The sequence below is a fragment of the Trachypithecus francoisi genome, unplaced genomic scaffold, assembly GCF_009764315.1.
Source record: "Trachypithecus francoisi isolate TF-2019V2 unplaced genomic scaffold, Tfra_2.0 Lachesis_group19, whole genome shotgun sequence".
In the NCBI taxonomy this organism is placed as follows: domain Eukaryota; kingdom Metazoa; phylum Chordata; class Mammalia; order Primates; family Cercopithecidae; genus Trachypithecus; species Trachypithecus francoisi.
In genome coordinates, this window is record NW_022681464.1 from 41,680,355 (window position 1) to 41,698,013 (window position 17,659).

The window sequence follows — 17,659 nt, forward strand, 5'->3', positions numbered from 1 at the left end:
TTTACAATCCCACCAACAGTGTAAAAGTGTTCCTATTTCTCCACATCCTCTCCAACATCTATTGTTTCCTGACTTCTTAATGATTGCCATTCTAACTGGTGTGAGATGGTATCTCATTGTGGTTTTGATTTGCATTTCTCTGATGGCGAGTGATGACGAGCATTTTTTCATGTGTCTGTTGGCTGTATGGATGTCTTCTTTTGAGAAATGTCTGTTCATATCCTTTCCCCACTTTTTGATGGGGTTGTTTGTTTTTTCTTGTATATCTGTTTGAGTTCTTTGTAGATTCTGGATATTAGCCCTTTGTCAGATGAGTAGGTTGCAAAAATTTTCTCCCATTCTGTAGGTTGCCTGTTCACTCTGATGGTAGTTTCTTTTGCTGTGCAAAAGCTCTTTAGTTTAATGAGATCCCATTTGTCAATTTTGCTTTTGCTGCCGTTGCTTTTGGTGTTTTAGACATGAAGTCCTTGCCCATGCCTATGTCCTGAATGGTACTACCTAGATTTTCTTCTAGGGTTTTTATGGTATTAGGTCTAACATTTAAGTCTCTAATCCATCTTGAATTAATTTTCGTATAAGGGGTAAGGAAAGGATCCAGTTTCAGCTTTCTACTTGTAGCTAGCCAATTTTCCCAGCACCATTTATTAAATAGGGAATCCTTTCCCCATTTCTTGTTTTTGTCAGGTTTGTCAAAGATCAGATGGCTGTAGATGTGTGGTATTATTTCTGAGGACTCTGTTCTGTTCCACTGGTCTATTTCTCTGTTGTGGTACCAGTACCATGCTGTTTTGGTTACTGTAGCCTTGTAGTATAGTTTGAAGTCAGGTAGCGTGACGCCTCCAGCTTTGTCCTTTTGACCTAGGATTGTCTTGGCAATGCGGGCTCTTTTTTGGTTCCATATGAACTTTAAAGCAGTTTTTTCCAATTCTGTGAAGAAAGTCATTGGTAGCTTGATGGGGATGGCATTGAATCTATAAATAACCTTGGGCAGTATGGCCATTTTCACGATATTGATTCTTCCTATCCATGAGCATGGTATGTTCTTCCATTTGTTTGTGTCCTCTTTGATTTCACTGAGCAGTGGTTTGTAGTTCTCCTTGAAGAGGTCCTTTACATCCCTTGTAAGCTGGATTCCTAGGTATTTTATTCTCTTTGAAGCAATTGTGAATGGAAGTTCATTCCTGACTTGGCTCTCTGCTTGTCTGTTACTGGTGTATAAGAATGCTTGTGATTTTTGCACATTAATTTTGTATCCTGAGACTTTGCTGAAGTTGCTTATCAGCTTAAGGAGATTTTGGGCTGAGACGGTGGGGTTTTCTAAATATACAATCATGTCATCTGCAAACAGGGACAATTTGACTTCTTCTTTTCCTAACTGGATACCCTTGATTTCTTTCTCTTGCCTGATTGCCCTAGCCAGAACTTCCAACACTATGTTGAATAGGAGTGGTGAGAGAGGGCATCCCTGTCTTGTGCCAGTTTTCAAAGGGAATTTTTCCAGTTTTTGCCCATTCAGTATGATATTAGCTGTGGGTTTGTCGTAAATAGCTCTTATTATTTTGAGGTACGTTCCATCAATGCCGAATTTATTGAGCGTTTTTAGCATAAAGGGCTGTTGAATTTTGTCAAAAGCCTTTTCTGCATCTATTGAGATAATCATGTGGTTCTTGTCTTTGGTTCTGTTTATATGCTGGATTACGTTTATTGATTTGCGAATGTTGAACCAGCCTTGCATCCCAGGGATGAAGCCCACTTGATCATGGTGGATAAGCTTTTTGATGTGCTGCTGAATCCGGTTTGCCAGTATTTTATTGAGAATTTTTGCATCGATGTTCATCAGGGATATTGGTCTAAAATTCTCTTTTTTGTTGTGTCTCTGCCAGGCTTTGGTATCAGGATGATGTTGGCCTCATAAAATGAGTTAGGGAGGATTCCCTCTTTTTCTATTGATTGGAATAGTTTCAGAAGGAATGGTACCAGCTCCTCCTTGTACCTCTGGTAGAATTCAGCTGTGAATCCATCTGGTCCTGGACTTTTTTTCGTGCGTAGGCTATTAATTGTTGCCTCAATTTCAGAGCCTGTTATTGGTCTATTCAGGGATTCAACTTCTTCCTGGTTCAGTCTTGGGAGAGTGTAAGTGTCCAGGAAATTATCCATTTCTTCTAGATTTTCTAGTCGATTTGCGTAGAGGCATTTATAGTATTCTCTGATGGTTGTTTGTATTTCTGTGGGGTCGGTGGTGATATCCCCTTTATCATTTTTTATTGCGTCTATTTGATTCCTCTCTCTTTTCTTCTTTATTAGTCTTGCTAGCGGTCTGTCAATTTTGTTGATCTTTTCAAAAAACCAACTCCTGGATTCATTGATTTTTTGGAGGGTTTTTTGTGACTCTATCTCCTTCAGTTCTGCTCTGATCTTAGTTATTTCTTGCCTTCTGCTAGCTTTTGAATGTGTTTGCTCTTGCCTCTCTAGTTCTTTTAATTGTGATGTTAAAGTGTCAATTTTAGATCTTTCCTGCTTTCTCTTGTGGGCATTTAGTGCTATAAATTTCCCTCTACACACTGCTTTAAATGTGTCCCAGAGATTCTGGTATGTTGTATCTTTGTTCTCATTGGTTTCAAAGAACATCTTTATTTCTGCTTTCATTTCGTTATGTACCCAGTAGTCATTCAGGAGCAGGTTATTCAGTTTCCATGTAGTTGAGCGGTTTTGATTGAGTTTCTTAGTCCTGAGTTCTAGTTTGATTGCACTGTGGTCTGAGAGACAGTTTGTTATAATTCTGTTCTTGTACATTTGCTGAGGAGTGCTTTACTTCCAATTATGTGGTCAATTTTGGAATAAGTGCGATGTGGTGCTGAGAAGAATGTATATTCTGTTGATTTGGGGTGGAGAGTTCTATAGATGTCTATTAGGTCCGCTTGGTGCAGAGATGAGTTCAATTCCTGGATATCCTTGTTAACTTTCTGTCTCGTTGATCTGTCTAATGTTGACAGTGGAGTGTTGAAATCTCCCATTATTATTGTATGGGAGTCTAAGTCTCTTTGTAGGTCTCTAAGGACTTGCTTTATGAATCTGGGTGCTCCTGTATTGGGTGCATATATATTTAGGAGAGTTAGCTCTTCCTGTTGAATTGATCCCTTTACCATTATGTAATGGCCTTCTTTGTCTCTTTTGATCTTTGATGGTTTAAAGTCTGTTTTATCAGAGACTAGGATTGCAACCCCTGCTTTTTTTTGTTCTCCATTTGCTTGGTAGATCTTTCTCCATCCCTTTATTTTGAGCCTATGTATGTCTCTGCATGTGAGATGGGTCTCCTGAATACAGCAGACTGATGGGTCTTGACTCTTTATCCAGTTTGCCAGTCTGTGTCTTTTAATTGGAGCATTTAGTCCATTTACATTTAAGGTTAATATTGTTATGTGTGAACTTGATCCTGTCATTATGATATTAACTGGTTATTTTGCTCATTAGTTGATGCAGTTTCTTCCTAGCCTCGATGGTCTTTACATTTTGGCATGTTTTTGCAATGGCTGGTAGCGGTTGTTCCTTTCCATGTTTAGGGCTTCCTTCAGGGTCTCTTGTAAGGCAGGCCTGGTGGTGACAAAATCTCTAAGCATTTGCTTATCTGTAAAGGATTTTATTTCTCCTTCACTGATGAAACTTAGTTTGGCTGGATATGAAATTCTGGGTTGAAAATTCTTTTCTTTAAGAACGTTGAATATTGGCCCCCACTCTCTTCTGGCTTGTAGAGTTTCTGCCGAGAGATCTGCTGTTAGTCTGATGGGCTTCCCTTTGTGGGTAACCCGACCTTTCTCTCTGGCTGCCCTTAAGATTTTTTCCTTCATTTCAACTTTGGTGAATCTGGCAATTATGTGTCTTGGAGTTGCTCTTCTGGAGGAGTATCTTTGTGGCGTTCTCTGTATTTCCTGAATTTGAATGTTGGCCTGCCCTACTAGGTTGGGGAAGTTCTCCTGGATGATATCCTGAAGAGTGTTTTCCAACTTGGTTCCATTTTCCCCCTCACTTTCAGGCACCCCAATCAGACGTAGATTTGGTCTTTTTACATAATCCCATACTTCTTGCAGGCTTTGTTCATTTCTTTTTCTTCTTTTTTCTTTTGGTTTCTCTTCTCGCTTCATTTCATTCATTTGATCCTCAATCGCTGATACTCTTTCTTCCAGTTGATCGAGTCGGTTACTGAAGCTTGTGCATTTGTCACGTATTTCTCGTGTCATGGTTTTCATCTCTGTCATTTCGTTTATGATCTTCTCTGCATTAATTAGTCTAGCTGTCAATTCTTCCACTTTTTTTTCAAGATTTTTAGTTTCTTTGCGCTGGGTACGTAATTCCTCCTTTAGCTCTGAGAAGTTTGATGGACTGAAGCCTTCTTCTCTCATCTCGTCAAAGTCATTCTCTGACCAGCTTTGATCCGTTGCTGGCGATGGGCTGCGCTCCTTTGCAGGGGGAGATGCGCTCTTATTTTTTGAATTTCCAGCTTTTCTGCCCTGCTTCTTCCCCATCTTTGTGGTTTTATCTGTCTCTGGTCTTTGATGATGGTGACGTACTGATGGGGTTTTGGTATAGGTGTCCTTCCTGTTTGATAGTTTTCCGTCTGACAGAAGGACTGTCTGTTGGTCTGTTGGAGATTGCTTGAGGTCCACTCCAGACCCTGTTTGCCTGGGTATCAGCAGCAGAGGTTGCCAAAGATAGAATATTGCTGAGCAGCGAGTGTACCTGTCTGATTCTTCCTTTGGAAGTTTCCTCTCAGGGATGACTCCACCCTGTGAGGTGTGGGGTGTCAGACTGCCCCTAGTGGGGGATGTCTCCCAGCTAGGCTACTCAGGGGTCAGGGACCCACCTGAGCAGGCAGTCTGTCCGTTCTCGGATCTCAACCTCCGCGTTGGGAGATCCACGGCTCCCCAAAGCTGTCAGACAGAGTCGTTCGCCTCTGCACCGTCCCCGCTGCTTTCCCTATTGGACCTCAGCTGTGGGCTGTCCCCAGAGGTGGAGTCTACAGAGACAGGCAGGTTTCCTTGAGCTGCTGTGAGCTCCACCCAGTTCGAGCTTCCCAGCGGCTTTGTTTACCTACTTAAGCCTCAGCAATGGCGGGCGCCCCTCCCCCAGCCTCGCTGCTGCCTTGCGGATAGATCGCCGCAGACGGCTGTGTTAGCAGTGAGGGAGGCTCCGTGGGCGTGGGACCCTCCCGGCCAGGTGTGGGATATATTCTCCTGGTGTGCCTGTTTCCTTAAAGCGCAGTATTGGGGTGGGAGTTACGCGATTTTCCAGGTGTTATGTGTCTCAGTTCCCCTGGCTAGGAAAACGGATTTCCTTCCCCCTTGCGCTTCCAGGTGAGGCGATGCCTCGCCCTGCTTCAGCTCACGCTGGTCAGGCTGCAGCAGCTGACCAGCACCGATTGTCCGGCACTCCCTAGAGAGATGACCCCAGTACCTCAGTTGAAAATGCAGAAATCACCGGTCTTCTGTGTTACTCGCGCTGAGAGTTGGAGACTGAAGCTGTTCCTATTCGGCCATCTTGCTCCGCCCCCCCTTTGACAAACTGTTACACCCTTAGTGTGACCGTAAGTTTTTTCTATTCTTATTTTAGTTGCCTGGACCTCATTCCTTTATAAATAAACTTCTCTAGGTTTTTGTGTTTGTTCTCCTGCGACTTTTTAAATTTTATAATTTTGAATTCATTTTGAACTTATTGCTGGAATTCTGAACTTTCACAAAGATCTTTTTATCTTTTTCATCCTGGTCAGCACATAGTGGGTCTTTTCTGTCTAAGAGTAATTTTCTTTCTTCAGTTGCTGGATATTTTCTTCTATTATGTCTTAAATTATTTTTCTCCCCACTCCCACCTTTCAAGAGCACATATTGGATGCTTTGCTTCAATTGAATTTGAATAGCTCCTAAATTGTATTGAAGGCAGGCCCCTCTGGAACTGCCTCTGCGAAGACACCAGCTACAGCAAGGGAGGTGCAGCCAGGTTTGTGCCTTCTGTAGAGCCAGCAGGAGCCAGAAGCAGGCGGGAGCCCTGCCCCTTACTGAGTTGGCAGGGTGGGAGCCCAGTGCTCCCAGGCACAGCTGCAGTCGCCACCTGCAACTCTGGACCTGGGCATCTCTGTACTTTTGGTGGCCTGGGAAGCCCCTCCTCCCACAGGCTTGGAAGTGCCTGCTCATGTTCCGTGGCTCTCCATGCTGCTGGTGCCTACTCCAGTGTGGAGCAAAGTTGTGGCCCAGCCCGGGTGCCGTCGCAACCCCACAGGGTGTGCACATGCTCAGGTCAGTGCTTACACTCCAGCCGCCTGCTGCCTTGGCCCTCCTCTGAACTTTGGGCACCAACCAGCATGGGAGGGAGGCTGAGGTGGGAGCTGAGGGCAGCTCAGCACAGGCCTGCAGGTACCCCTCAGCAGGAACAGCCTGGGCACTGCCGATGGATGGCATGTTGATGGTGGGAGGCAGACAGGTTGCTGGGCAGAAAGGGGAAGGTACCTGGTGAAACCCCACCTTCAAGCCAGGAACAGCCTGAAGCCAGGAGGATGGGCTGCCAGTTCTGGGTGAAGTCTGCTGACCTGACTGAGGACTTCATTGATGACCGTTCAACCAATTGGATGGTGCTTTTTCCAGTCCCGCCCATGGCCACCCATGGACCAATCAGCATGCACTTCCTCCCTTCTGAGCCTATAAAAACCTCTGGACTCAGCCAGTCACACAGACGTCAGGGGCTACAAGGGCTACCTGTTTCAGGTCTCTTCAGGATGACCTGTCTGCAGAAAGGAGCTCCTCACTGGTGGTCTCCTGAGAGCTGTTCTGTCTCTCAATGAAGCTCCTCTCTCTGTCTTGCTCACCCTCCCATTGTCCATGTACCTCATTTTTCCTGGACCTGGGACTAGAACTTGGGACCCGCCAAATGGTGAGACTGAAAGAGCTGTAACACAAACAGGGCTGAAACATGCTTCCCACTTACCACATTGTGGGCAACTAGAAGGAGAGAAGAGCTGTGGCCCTTTGGGGAGCCCAGACCTAGGGGCTCTGTGAGCCTGGGCTGTGACACCCTCTGGGGCTCTGCAGTTCCAGGGATCTCCAAGCTTCTAGGTATCACCGCATTCCCTGGTGCCCACAGTGGAAGCCACCTGTGGTACGCCTGCTCCAGCCATAGCCTTGTACAGAGCCAGTGCCTGTACTGGCACCTGGAGCTGCCTGCCCCACGGCAGCCGACGTGACTGGCTCTGTGCTGTGGCTGGACCCTGCGCTTGCTCACACACCCCTTGCCACTCTGCACCTAGCTTGCCCTTGGCAGGCGTGGGATCTGGGCCAGTAGCACAAGCCAAATGCAGCCTGCTGGACGGAATGAACCCAGTAGGCCCGAACAAAACTCGGACAAAGACAGCACCCGTCACAGAGGCTTCCGGCTAGAAAAGCAACACCCTAAGGATTCTGTGAAATTAGCTCATATTACTCTGTTTGCTCTGTTTTCTAGTTTTCTTTCTTTGTGCTCCAGATTTGAAAATTTTTCTTGGTCATTATTGTATCTCTATTTAGCTTGCCTCACTCTTTTTGTAATGTTTGGCAAACAAATTATTTCCCAAAGCAATTTTTAAACTCTAATATACCCATTATTATAGCAATATAATCTCAATTCAAAGCAGCAATGGCCCTTTTAAATTTCTCAGAAGGTAAGACTTACATTATTTTTAGGAAATCAAATAATTTTTATGTTTTCTTAAATTGAAGTATAACTTACAAACTATAAGTGCATACATTTTAGATGTATAATTCAATAATTTCGGTTGTGTTTTCGTTTTTTGTTTTTTAGAGATAGGGTCTCACTCTGTTGTCCAGCCTGGAGAGCACTGGCACAATCATAGCTCACTGCAGCCTCAAACTCCTAGGCTCCAATGATCCTCCCTCCTCAGCCTCTCAAGTAGCTGGGACTACAGGTGTGCACCACCACACCTAGCTTCAGTTAATTTTCACAAATGCTATCACCCATGTAATTACAGTTAATCAAAATAGAGAACATCTCCATTACCCAGAAATTTCTCCTGGGCCCTGTCAGTCAGCAGGCCCCCCGTCCTGGAGAAGCAAGCCCAGCTGTGATTTCTAACACCTTAGCTTGGTTTCTCATTTCATATAAGTCTAATTATAATATGTTCTTTTATGTCTGGCTTCTTTATAATAATTTTGATATTCATTCATTTGTTGCATGTTTTAGGAATTTAGTCCGTTACTAAATAATATTCCATTGTATAAATATACCACTATTGATGTTCACCTGATGATGGACATTTGGATTGTTTACAACTTGGAGTTACTACAAATAATGCTGCCCAGAACATTTATGAGTACAAATGTAGAATAAAAGACATAAATTCTCGTTTCCCTTCGGTAAAGATGCTACATAATTCAGATTGTCAGCAAACACAGCTGCATCTCCCCATCACCCATAGCTGTTAAAGTTAGTAAAGAATAATTTAATAGGTAAATCTAAAATAACTAAATTCTATCATTATGAAAGATCTACAGGCAGAAACAACAACAGAAAATCATTTTCTATTGCATATCCTGTGTGGAGGATGTTGTCAACGAAAGCTAGGTCTTCATGGGTTCACACAGAAAAAATAACAGACTCCTGTATAAATATTTTTCTGTATCAATATAGATATAAACGTTTAGTTTTTTCCAGTTATTTTGGAAATGTAAACATCACGTGTGGAGAACGCATTAGCTTTTGGAATGTGTGGCAATCTGGGATGCGCACCGTGAAGTCAGTACCATGTGGTCAGGGACCTGCACGCCTCCCGCTGGGTGGCAGCGAGTGTTTTCAGGTTTTAGGTTGTGCCTCCAGTGGAGGGAGAGCTTCTAACCATGACTATCAATCCGAGGTGTTTCATCTTATCCTCCTCCCCAGCCTCTCCCCCAACCCCGTCTATCAGAATCTTTTACAGCAGGGAGGTGATAGGATTCACCCTACGCCTTCACCTAAGGACACAGTGTGTGAAAGGTGTTCTCAAGGCAGAAGCTGTCGGCACATTGCAGGTAGAAGAAATTACAGCTCACTGGGCCTCTAAAGTTTTCTGCAGAGGCATAGAGCTGGACTTTATTGATTTTCTGATTGATTTGTATAGGAAATTGTTGTATGTTTCCTTTGCAGTTGAGTAGATCTATTTTCCAGAAAGGCCAAAATTGTTGATTGTGTGTTTGTGTGAGTCGGGGGATGCTTAACTTTAACGTGTGTAAAAGGGATAGGTTGGTTAGTATGCAGGCTCCCCAGATGCAAAACCAAACTAATGAGGGAAATAAAAGCTGATTTCATTTCTTGCTCTCCCCTCCATGTCTTTTGTTGTGGCATCCTAAGTTCCTTCTCCCTTAGACTTCTATACTCAAGCTAGGAATTCATCCATCCCCAAGGCAACAGTTTCATTTAATTTAGATCGCATTTTTTTGGTGTTTTTTCCTTGGGTTATATTTAGTTGCTGTCTACATATTTATGGCAAGAGAGGTCGGCCTGGCTCCTATTTTTCTAAACATGTCTTAATTATTTGTCTGCGGCCTTTTCTTGCTCTTTGTTCATTCTACGTTATTTGTTTTTCTCTTGCCTTCCTAGACATTTTATCTTAATGTTGCTTCTAGGAAGAGATTTTTATCTTACCAAACCTATCCCGTTTGCTTTACACCTACAAATTTCTCATTTGGCCTGCTGTGGAATTCTTGGCTGGTTTCCAGTGCTATTCAAAACCTTTTCTTTTAAAAAATATATGTTTTTCTGCCATTTGTAGTTATTTGGGTGGCAGGGGAGGTAGATTGTCAGTTTCACCACGTTGACTTAAATTTCTTTTTTTTTTTTTTTTTGAGACAGAGTTTTGCTCTTGTCACCCATTCTGGAGCACAATGGCACGATCTTGGCTCACTGCAACCTCTGCCTCCCAGGTTCAAGCAATTCTCCTGCCTCAGCTTCCCAACAGGCACGCACCACCACGCCCGGCTCGTTTTTGTGTTTTCAGTAGAGATGGGGTTTCACCATGTTGGCCAGACTGGTCTCAAACTCCTGACCTCAGGTGATCCTCCCGCCTCAACCTCCCAAAGTGCTGGGATTACAGGCACGAGCCACCATGCCCAGCCGACTTGAATTTCTTGTACTAGTTCTTGTTTCTTATTTGTTTCTTTAAAAAAGAAAAAAAAAGATCTTTGTTCGTTTTGTAAAGTAATGTGTAATGTCTCTAGAAAATTGAGAAAATACAGTCAAGCCAAATGAAGAATGGCATTTAATCAAATACATTAAGTTTTGCAGTAAGTTTCGTTGCTGAAGAAAATAATATTCACATCTTAATTTCAGTGACACCATACTACACTACAACAAAAATCTCTTAGTTCCAGCTTTATTAAAAAAAAAAGAAAAAAAAAACCTTGGTACTATGGCTACTAAATTCTATTCACTACAAAAAACAGTCATAGAATCTGCTAAAAAAGATTATGAGATGAGTCTGGTTAGGTTCGTGTTTGGATGCACGGAATCAAAAAGTTGGAGTTGTTTTGGTTCACAGGGAGACCCTTCAGATGGGTGGTCCATGTCTAATAGGCCAGCTGCATGGACACAGCCAGGCTTGCTTTTCAGTCCCTGACTTCTTCCCGGTGCCCGTTGTCCTCATTTGTACAAGATGCTTGGCAGCTCCAGGCTGTCATCTGTGTTCCTGTCATGAGCATGTATCAGCTGAACCTGGTTTTTTTCTTAGTAAATACACTTGGTAAAGTTTTACTTACACCTTGTTGGCCACGTGACCCCTCTTAACTGCAAATGAGCCTGGAAATCCGGTTTTTTGATTCACCCCAATTCCCTGGAACAAAACTAAGATATTGTTAAGGCAAATATCTTGGCCTCAGTGTCTGCCACAGAGGCCAGTGTCCTTAGAGGGCTAGGCACCTAGGTGGCTCATAGTAATGCTGCACTAGCTGTTGGATGCAATTGTCTACACACAGGCAGTCATAATTGCACATATTGCCACACATATCTCAGTATGAACACAGAACAGAACACACAAACACATTAGAAAGTATTTGCCTGAATAAGAATGGTACTTTTATTTCTCCATTTAGCCAGATGATGCTTCTCTCAACAGTACTACCCTGTCTGACGCATCCCAGGATAAAGAAGGGAGTTTTGCAGTTCCCAGGAGCGACTCTGTGGTAAGTCATCCATGTCAGCACAGTTACATGTCAAGGTACAGTTGCAAGTCAAAGCAACTAATGTAGGAAGGTAAGAAGAAGCAATTCTTTAAAGCATTAAAAAATACTTGAACTAAGATTGCAAGGAAACCACAGCTGCTGGTAGAACTACTAACTCTGTAAAAATTAGGAAGAAAGAGGCTCAAAATGAAAGAGGACTCCATGAATTAATATATCACTGCAGTGAGAATTCAAAGGATATTATATATATATATAAATTTGGAGAAATTTGTTAACTTTGGTCTTCTTGGCTGAGTTCACGTAGAAAAATCCCAGAGGTTTGATGATGTGGCTTAACTGCTGTCTTAACCCAGAAGTTCCTTTTACCCACAGGATAAATTCAAAACCTTCATGTTGATATTGAAGACTCTCCACTATGCCTACATTTCCAGCCTTGATTCTCAGGACTCACTCATGCAAACTCTTTGCCTTCAGATGAATTCATTCACTTGGTCTTAAATAGCAGAACTTGTACTTTTGTTTTGTCAAAAATGTTTGTCATTCCCCCTCCCGTTACCCCCACTGTGAATTCCCAGTCAGTGTCTCTGAGCAGGTGCTCTGCAGGGAGAATATTGTAGACCCTCCACAGAAGACAGAGACCCCATTAGATGAGGCAGTGGTTTTCCAGTGGCAGGTTGATGGAAGGCAGCAGTTAGCACAATAGCCACTCAGATGGAGGTGGCACGTTCAAAGGTTCTGCTGGGGCAATTGTTTCTCAACCCCTGTCCATTTCGAGAAACAAGGAGCTGACGACATTTACATGCATGACACATTCCTAGGAAATCCCTGTTGTTTAGGGAGATAATGCTGTTAGCCCCATATAGATTTGCTTTGTTGTTGTATTTTTAGATTTTTGTTTATGGTATTGTTTTGTTTTGTTGCCCAGTGATCATGTAAGAGGAATAAAATAATGTGAGTGACTTTTATCTCTAACTTACTAATAACTCTGTAGGTTACAGCATAAATAGGCTGAGGGATACCCACAATGTCTGACCCACTGACTGTAAATCAGCTCTTACTTTCCTATTCAAGACCAGGCGTTGGGATGCAAGTGAGTAAGAGTGTCTCTATTTTAGACATCATCTCAAATTCACCCCACTTATTAGTGAAAACAAAGTCAGTCATTCACAAAGTCTGGTAACTTGGAATAAGGAGTGACCTGTGGTAGGTCTTACTCAGTTGTGCTGTTCCCTTGTGACTGGGGACTTGTGCTCTGAGGACTTGCCCAGGATCCTTTATCTTTCATCACAACTTGTGGCACGCATGTGCCCAACAGTCACCCCTACGTGGCAGCCTCAACTCTGCCCTTCTCCTCCCCTCTTCATGCCCATCTCTGAGACCTGTGAATTTCATCATGTAAATGGTTGTCAAATCTTTCTGCTCCCCTCCTGTCTTATACAGCCTCTTAGTACAGAAACTCATCGTTATCTTCCATACTGCTGAAGCAGCCTCCTGAGTATCTCCAGACTTTAGCTTTGTTCTTTTCAAATCCATCCTTCCCAGAGCCTCAAGTCATTGACCTAAAGTACAAGTCTAGCTTACAGCCTGCGGTGGTTCTCCAACGCTTTCTAGTTAACATGGGAGCTCCTGACATGGTCGGACCCCTTGTCGGCCTCTGTAGTTGGCTTTAACACCTCCAGCATTTCGTACAAGCAGCAGCAGCACAGGACTGCATGTGGTTCCACGCACGCACCACCAGAACTTGAAGGAGGGCGATTGTGTGATGGAGTTGCCAAAGAAGAGGATGGTGGGCATGCCTTCCTTTCTAGGTGCTTCCATGGCAGCTCCATGGCCACAATTTTATTTCTGATAAGACTGCTGGTCATATTTTTCTATTTCTTTATTCTTAGCTGCGAACTTCTTCGCATCATTGGTTTATTCAGTCATTCACTCAGCAAATTCTTATTGAGCACATATTGTCTACAAATAGGCTTCTTGCCAGTTTGAGGGTATAAGAGAAAGAAAATGGTCTTTTGTGGCAGTTAGAGAGCTGTCCAGAGTAAGTTAATCACCCAGATTTTGTTTTTATTTTATTTTGTTTTTTTCTGAAGGTAGATTGAATGCCAGTAATGACATAAATAAAAGTTTCAGCAGTATTGGGTCTAAAAAATACCTCACTGGCACTGGCCTTCAACTTACCTTGGATTGATTATTTGTTACTCAGAGTATCTTTTAGAAAAGTTAAACAAAATGGTTATTTGCTGGAGTGGCTCACAGATGCCGAGTTAATGCTTTGGTAACTACATTTAGGGTCCTGTGCTTCTTGGTTATAAGGAACCACAGGGACCCCAGTTTGGTTTCCGAGTCTTCCAGAAGGAGGGATATCCAGTCATCAAATGAAGCAGGGGCCAGGGCTTCAGGGGTCCTGTCTGTGACACCTGTAAAAGTAAACTTCTGCCAGGCTCCATTCCTGGGTCCAATTTACTGTCATCCCCAAGACTTCAGGGGGCCTCAGCAACTTGCCCTACTGGAATTCACGTTGTAAAATGGTATGAAGAAGGGAACCTAAATTATCTTTTCCATAAGATAGCCATGACCTAACCCGTATCTTTCCCCTAGTCTTTCATCTTTTCTGCACGTTTGAAATGCCAACTTTATGAGAAGTCAAACCGCCAGGTTTGCAGATGTCTGTCTCTATGGTTTGTTTTTGAAACCTGTTAGAGTAGGTTCCCCCTCATCGAAGTCTGCATTAAAATTTCCTTTGGCCCTTCTTAGAAATTTTTTCTTCCAGATGAACATAGAAAAAGGCTAGGACTACCCCGTAAAAAAATCTTCTTACGACTTTATTAAGAATTTCATTGAATTTAGAGATTATTGTTGGAGAGAGAATTCACATCTCAAAACATTGAGTCTTCCCATTGAGGAATAATAATTGTGTTTTTCCATTTATTTATGCCTTCTATCCTTCAGTGAGGTTTCATAATTTATTCCTTTAAGTCTTACACGCATTTTCACACATGCTAGTTTGCACTGGTATTTAAATCGTAAGATTTTTAATATTTTCTAGCTTGTTTTGCAGATATATAAGGAAAGTAGGTTTTTTTGTTTCTTATAACAGTGTCTCCTTTAGCTTCCTTCCTGAAGCTTTTCTACTGCTAAAAATTTTTCATTTAATTTTATGATTTTTCTCAGAAATCATCTGTATATACTGAAAATTTTATTGACTCAATATGTAAAATAATTACTCATCTCATTTTTTTCCCTTAGAGGACTGACCACCATCACTTGTAACGTTGATTAATAATTATGAGGATCATTTGATAAGTTCTGGATTTTTCTTATGAATTCTTCTAATGTTTCATCATTAAGGAGAGTATTTATTCTAGGGTTCTGAGCCTTATAATTATTTTAATCAGGAATGGAGTTTGAATTATATCAAATGATTTTCCAATATCTGTTAAGGTGAATGTATTGTTTTCCTTCTTTAATCAATTAATTTAGGAAATTACATTGATAGGTTTTTCTTATATTGACCTATAATTATATTTCATTTCTTAGATGAACCCAATTTATTGTGTTATGCTATTCTTTTTTTTTTTTGACAGAGTCTCGCTCTGTCACCCAGGCTGGAGTGCAGTGGCACAATCTCAGCTCTCTGCAAGCTCCACCTCCTGGGTTCACGCCATTCTTCTGCCTCAGCTTCCTGAGTAGCTGTGACTACAGGCGCCTGCCACCACACCCAGCTAATTTTTTTTTGTATTTTTAGTAGAGATGAGGTTTCACCATGTTAGCCAGGATGGTCTCGATCTCCTGACCTCGTGATCTGCCCGCCTCGGCCTCCCAAAGTGCTGGGATTACAGGCGTGAGCAGTCGCACCTGTAGAATTTGATTCACTACTATTTTAGTATTTTAACCTCCGTTCTAGTAAATGGGATTAGTCTATACATACAATTTATTAAAATTTGTTTACAAGGTTATTCTAATCTTTGTACAAATATGTTGAAAACTCTGGGTTCTTTTCAGTACCTTAGAGTCATTTACTGAACTATAATATAAACATATATAAATCTACACATATTTATAATTTATATATATTTCTGATATATTTAATTTCTTTATGAAACCTCCAAAGCCTGGTATCATTGTAGGCATAAAGCTTTGTTTAATTTTTTTTTTTTTTTGATGGAGTTTTGCTCTTGTCACCCAGGCTGGAGGGCAATGGCGCAATCTCAGCACACTGCAACCTCCGCCTCCCGGGTTCAAGCGACTGTCCTTCCTCAGCCTCCTGAGTAGCTGGGATTACAGGTGTCTGCCACCACGACCAGCTACTTTTTTTGTATTTTTAGTAGAGACAGGGTTTCACCATGTTTGTCAGACTGGTCCTAACCTCAGGTGATCCACCCGCCTCGGCCTCCCAAAGTGCTGGGATTACAGGCGTGAGCTGCTGCACCTGGCTTGTTTATTTTTATTTTATTTTATTTTATCTTTTTGAGACGGAGTCTTGCTCTATCACCCAGTCTGGAGTGCAGTGGTGCGATCTTGGCTCACTGCAACCTCTGCCTCCCGGATTCAAGCCATTCTCCTGCCTTGGCCTCCCAAGTAGCTGGGACTACAGGCGCACGCCACCATGCATGGTTAATTTTTGTATTTTTAGTAGAGACTGAGTTTCATCATATTAGCCAGGCTGGTCTCAAACTCCTGACCTCGTGATCCACCTGCCTTGGCCTCCCAAAGTGCTGGAATTACAGGTGTGAGCCACCACGCTGGGCCTGTTTCATTTTTTAATGGATGTAATTTAAGGGTTAGATTATTTTCTATCCCAATTTGTATGAATTTTGGTAATGTATATTTGCTTTAGCAAGATATACAATTTATTTCAAATTTCAAAGTATGTTGTTATAAATTTATTGTGTGTGTATACACACACATATACATGCACACACATAGACAAATATTTATTTACATTATAATTTTTAAATTATCTGTGATGGTAAATATTATTCATTTTTGTTTCTAAAATGTGTGTGTTATATCTTAATCAGACTATTAATAGTTGCCCATATCAGCAATATATTTTAAATTAATAAATTTTATTGTTATTTATTTGTTTTTGAGAGAAAGTCTTGCTGTATTACCCAGGCTGGAGTGCAGTGGCGTGATCGTGGCTCACTGCAGCCTTGAACAACTGGGTTCAAGCTGTCTGCCTACTTCCACTTCCCCAGTAACTGGGATTATGGGTGTGCACCACCATGTCCAGCTAAATTTTTTTTTTTTTTAAATAGAGATGAGGCCTTGCTATATTTATTGCCCAGGCAGAACTTTATTTTTTAGAGCAGTTTAGGTTCACAGCAACATTGAGCAGAAAAGTACAGCAATTTCCCCTATCTCACCATTCCTATGTGTGCCTAATCTTTCCAGCAGCAATATTTTTAAAGAAATAACTAACTTTATGTAATTGTGCCTGGTTTTTCCTATTGCAGTAATTTATTTAAACCTTATTTTTTTACATTCTGTCTTGGCTCTACTTGGGTAATTTTTTCTCATCTCTTAGAGTATGAAGATATTTCACTTAATTTTAGTCATTTGCATTAAAGTTAAGAATCTCTGCATAATCTTTTGGCTATTGTCATGGATATTTGGTATTTAATGTTCTCATGGTCTTGATATTTAGGTAATAATTTCAGATGTGAATTATATTTTAATTCAAGACATCATCAGAATACCTTTAAATTCATGTTGAATAGATTTTGCAAGTGTTTGAAATGTATTGCATATTTGTCAGTGAATGTGGCTTCCTTAAGTTGGTCTCTGGGGAATTTGACAGTGTTTGCAAGTTGTGGATTTGTCTGTTCTGATCTCGGTTGCAGAACAAGAAGATGAGGAGCCTTACTGTCTTTACTGAATCAAGCACAGGTGACTTTAGTACAGGGCATCATATAGCACAGAAACTCAAACCATGAGCAAAAACCAAACCGCCAGTCAGAAACATATTTTGAGTCAATGAAATGTTAAGTAGTGAACAGAGCATTGAAAATGTTTTGTATGGTCTTTATTGAATATGGAGGACATACCAGGTAACGTTAGTCAAAGTCTAGTTATAAGAGAAAACTAGAGCAAATAGTACCAGGCTCCTACAATTTAAAATTAAACATAAGAACCCCTCATACTCTACTTTCCAGTCCTAGCTTGGTGTAACGAGGGCAGCAGAGCAACTTTCAGCAGAGGGAAAGCACCCATTGTGATTCTGTCACATTCCTTAGCAGTGAAAGCCCTGGCGAGAAACATATGTGGTTGAGCACGTTAGGGAAACAGTGAGCTCAGTTATGAACAAGCTGGGAAGGTTGCTTTAAATGGGGGTGGTCTTTATATTTAAAATACATTAAAATCACTAGTACAAATAAAAAAACAATGCTAGTTGTAATATGATCCTTAATGAGGAACGGATGTTTTAAAATAATGCATGTCAAACATCTAGCCTTCCTGCTCAATCTACA

At 41.7% G+C, this 17,659-nt stretch overlaps 1 protein-coding gene across 8 annotated transcripts in view; it reads left to right on the forward strand.

Annotated features, from left to right (window-relative positions):
* ARHGAP28 (Rho GTPase activating protein 28) overlaps window positions 1–17,659 on the forward strand; it is a 209,741-nt gene that overhangs the window by 130,830 nt on the left and 61,252 nt on the right. For all 8 annotated transcript variants that reach the window (XM_033178290.1, XM_033178292.1, XM_033178293.1 and 5 more), the window contains one exon: window positions 11,097–11,186. In XM_033178290.1, coding sequence (XP_033034181.1) covers window positions 11,097–11,186 — 90 coding nt within the window. The remainder of the gene's footprint in view (window positions 1–11,096; window positions 11,187–17,659) is intronic.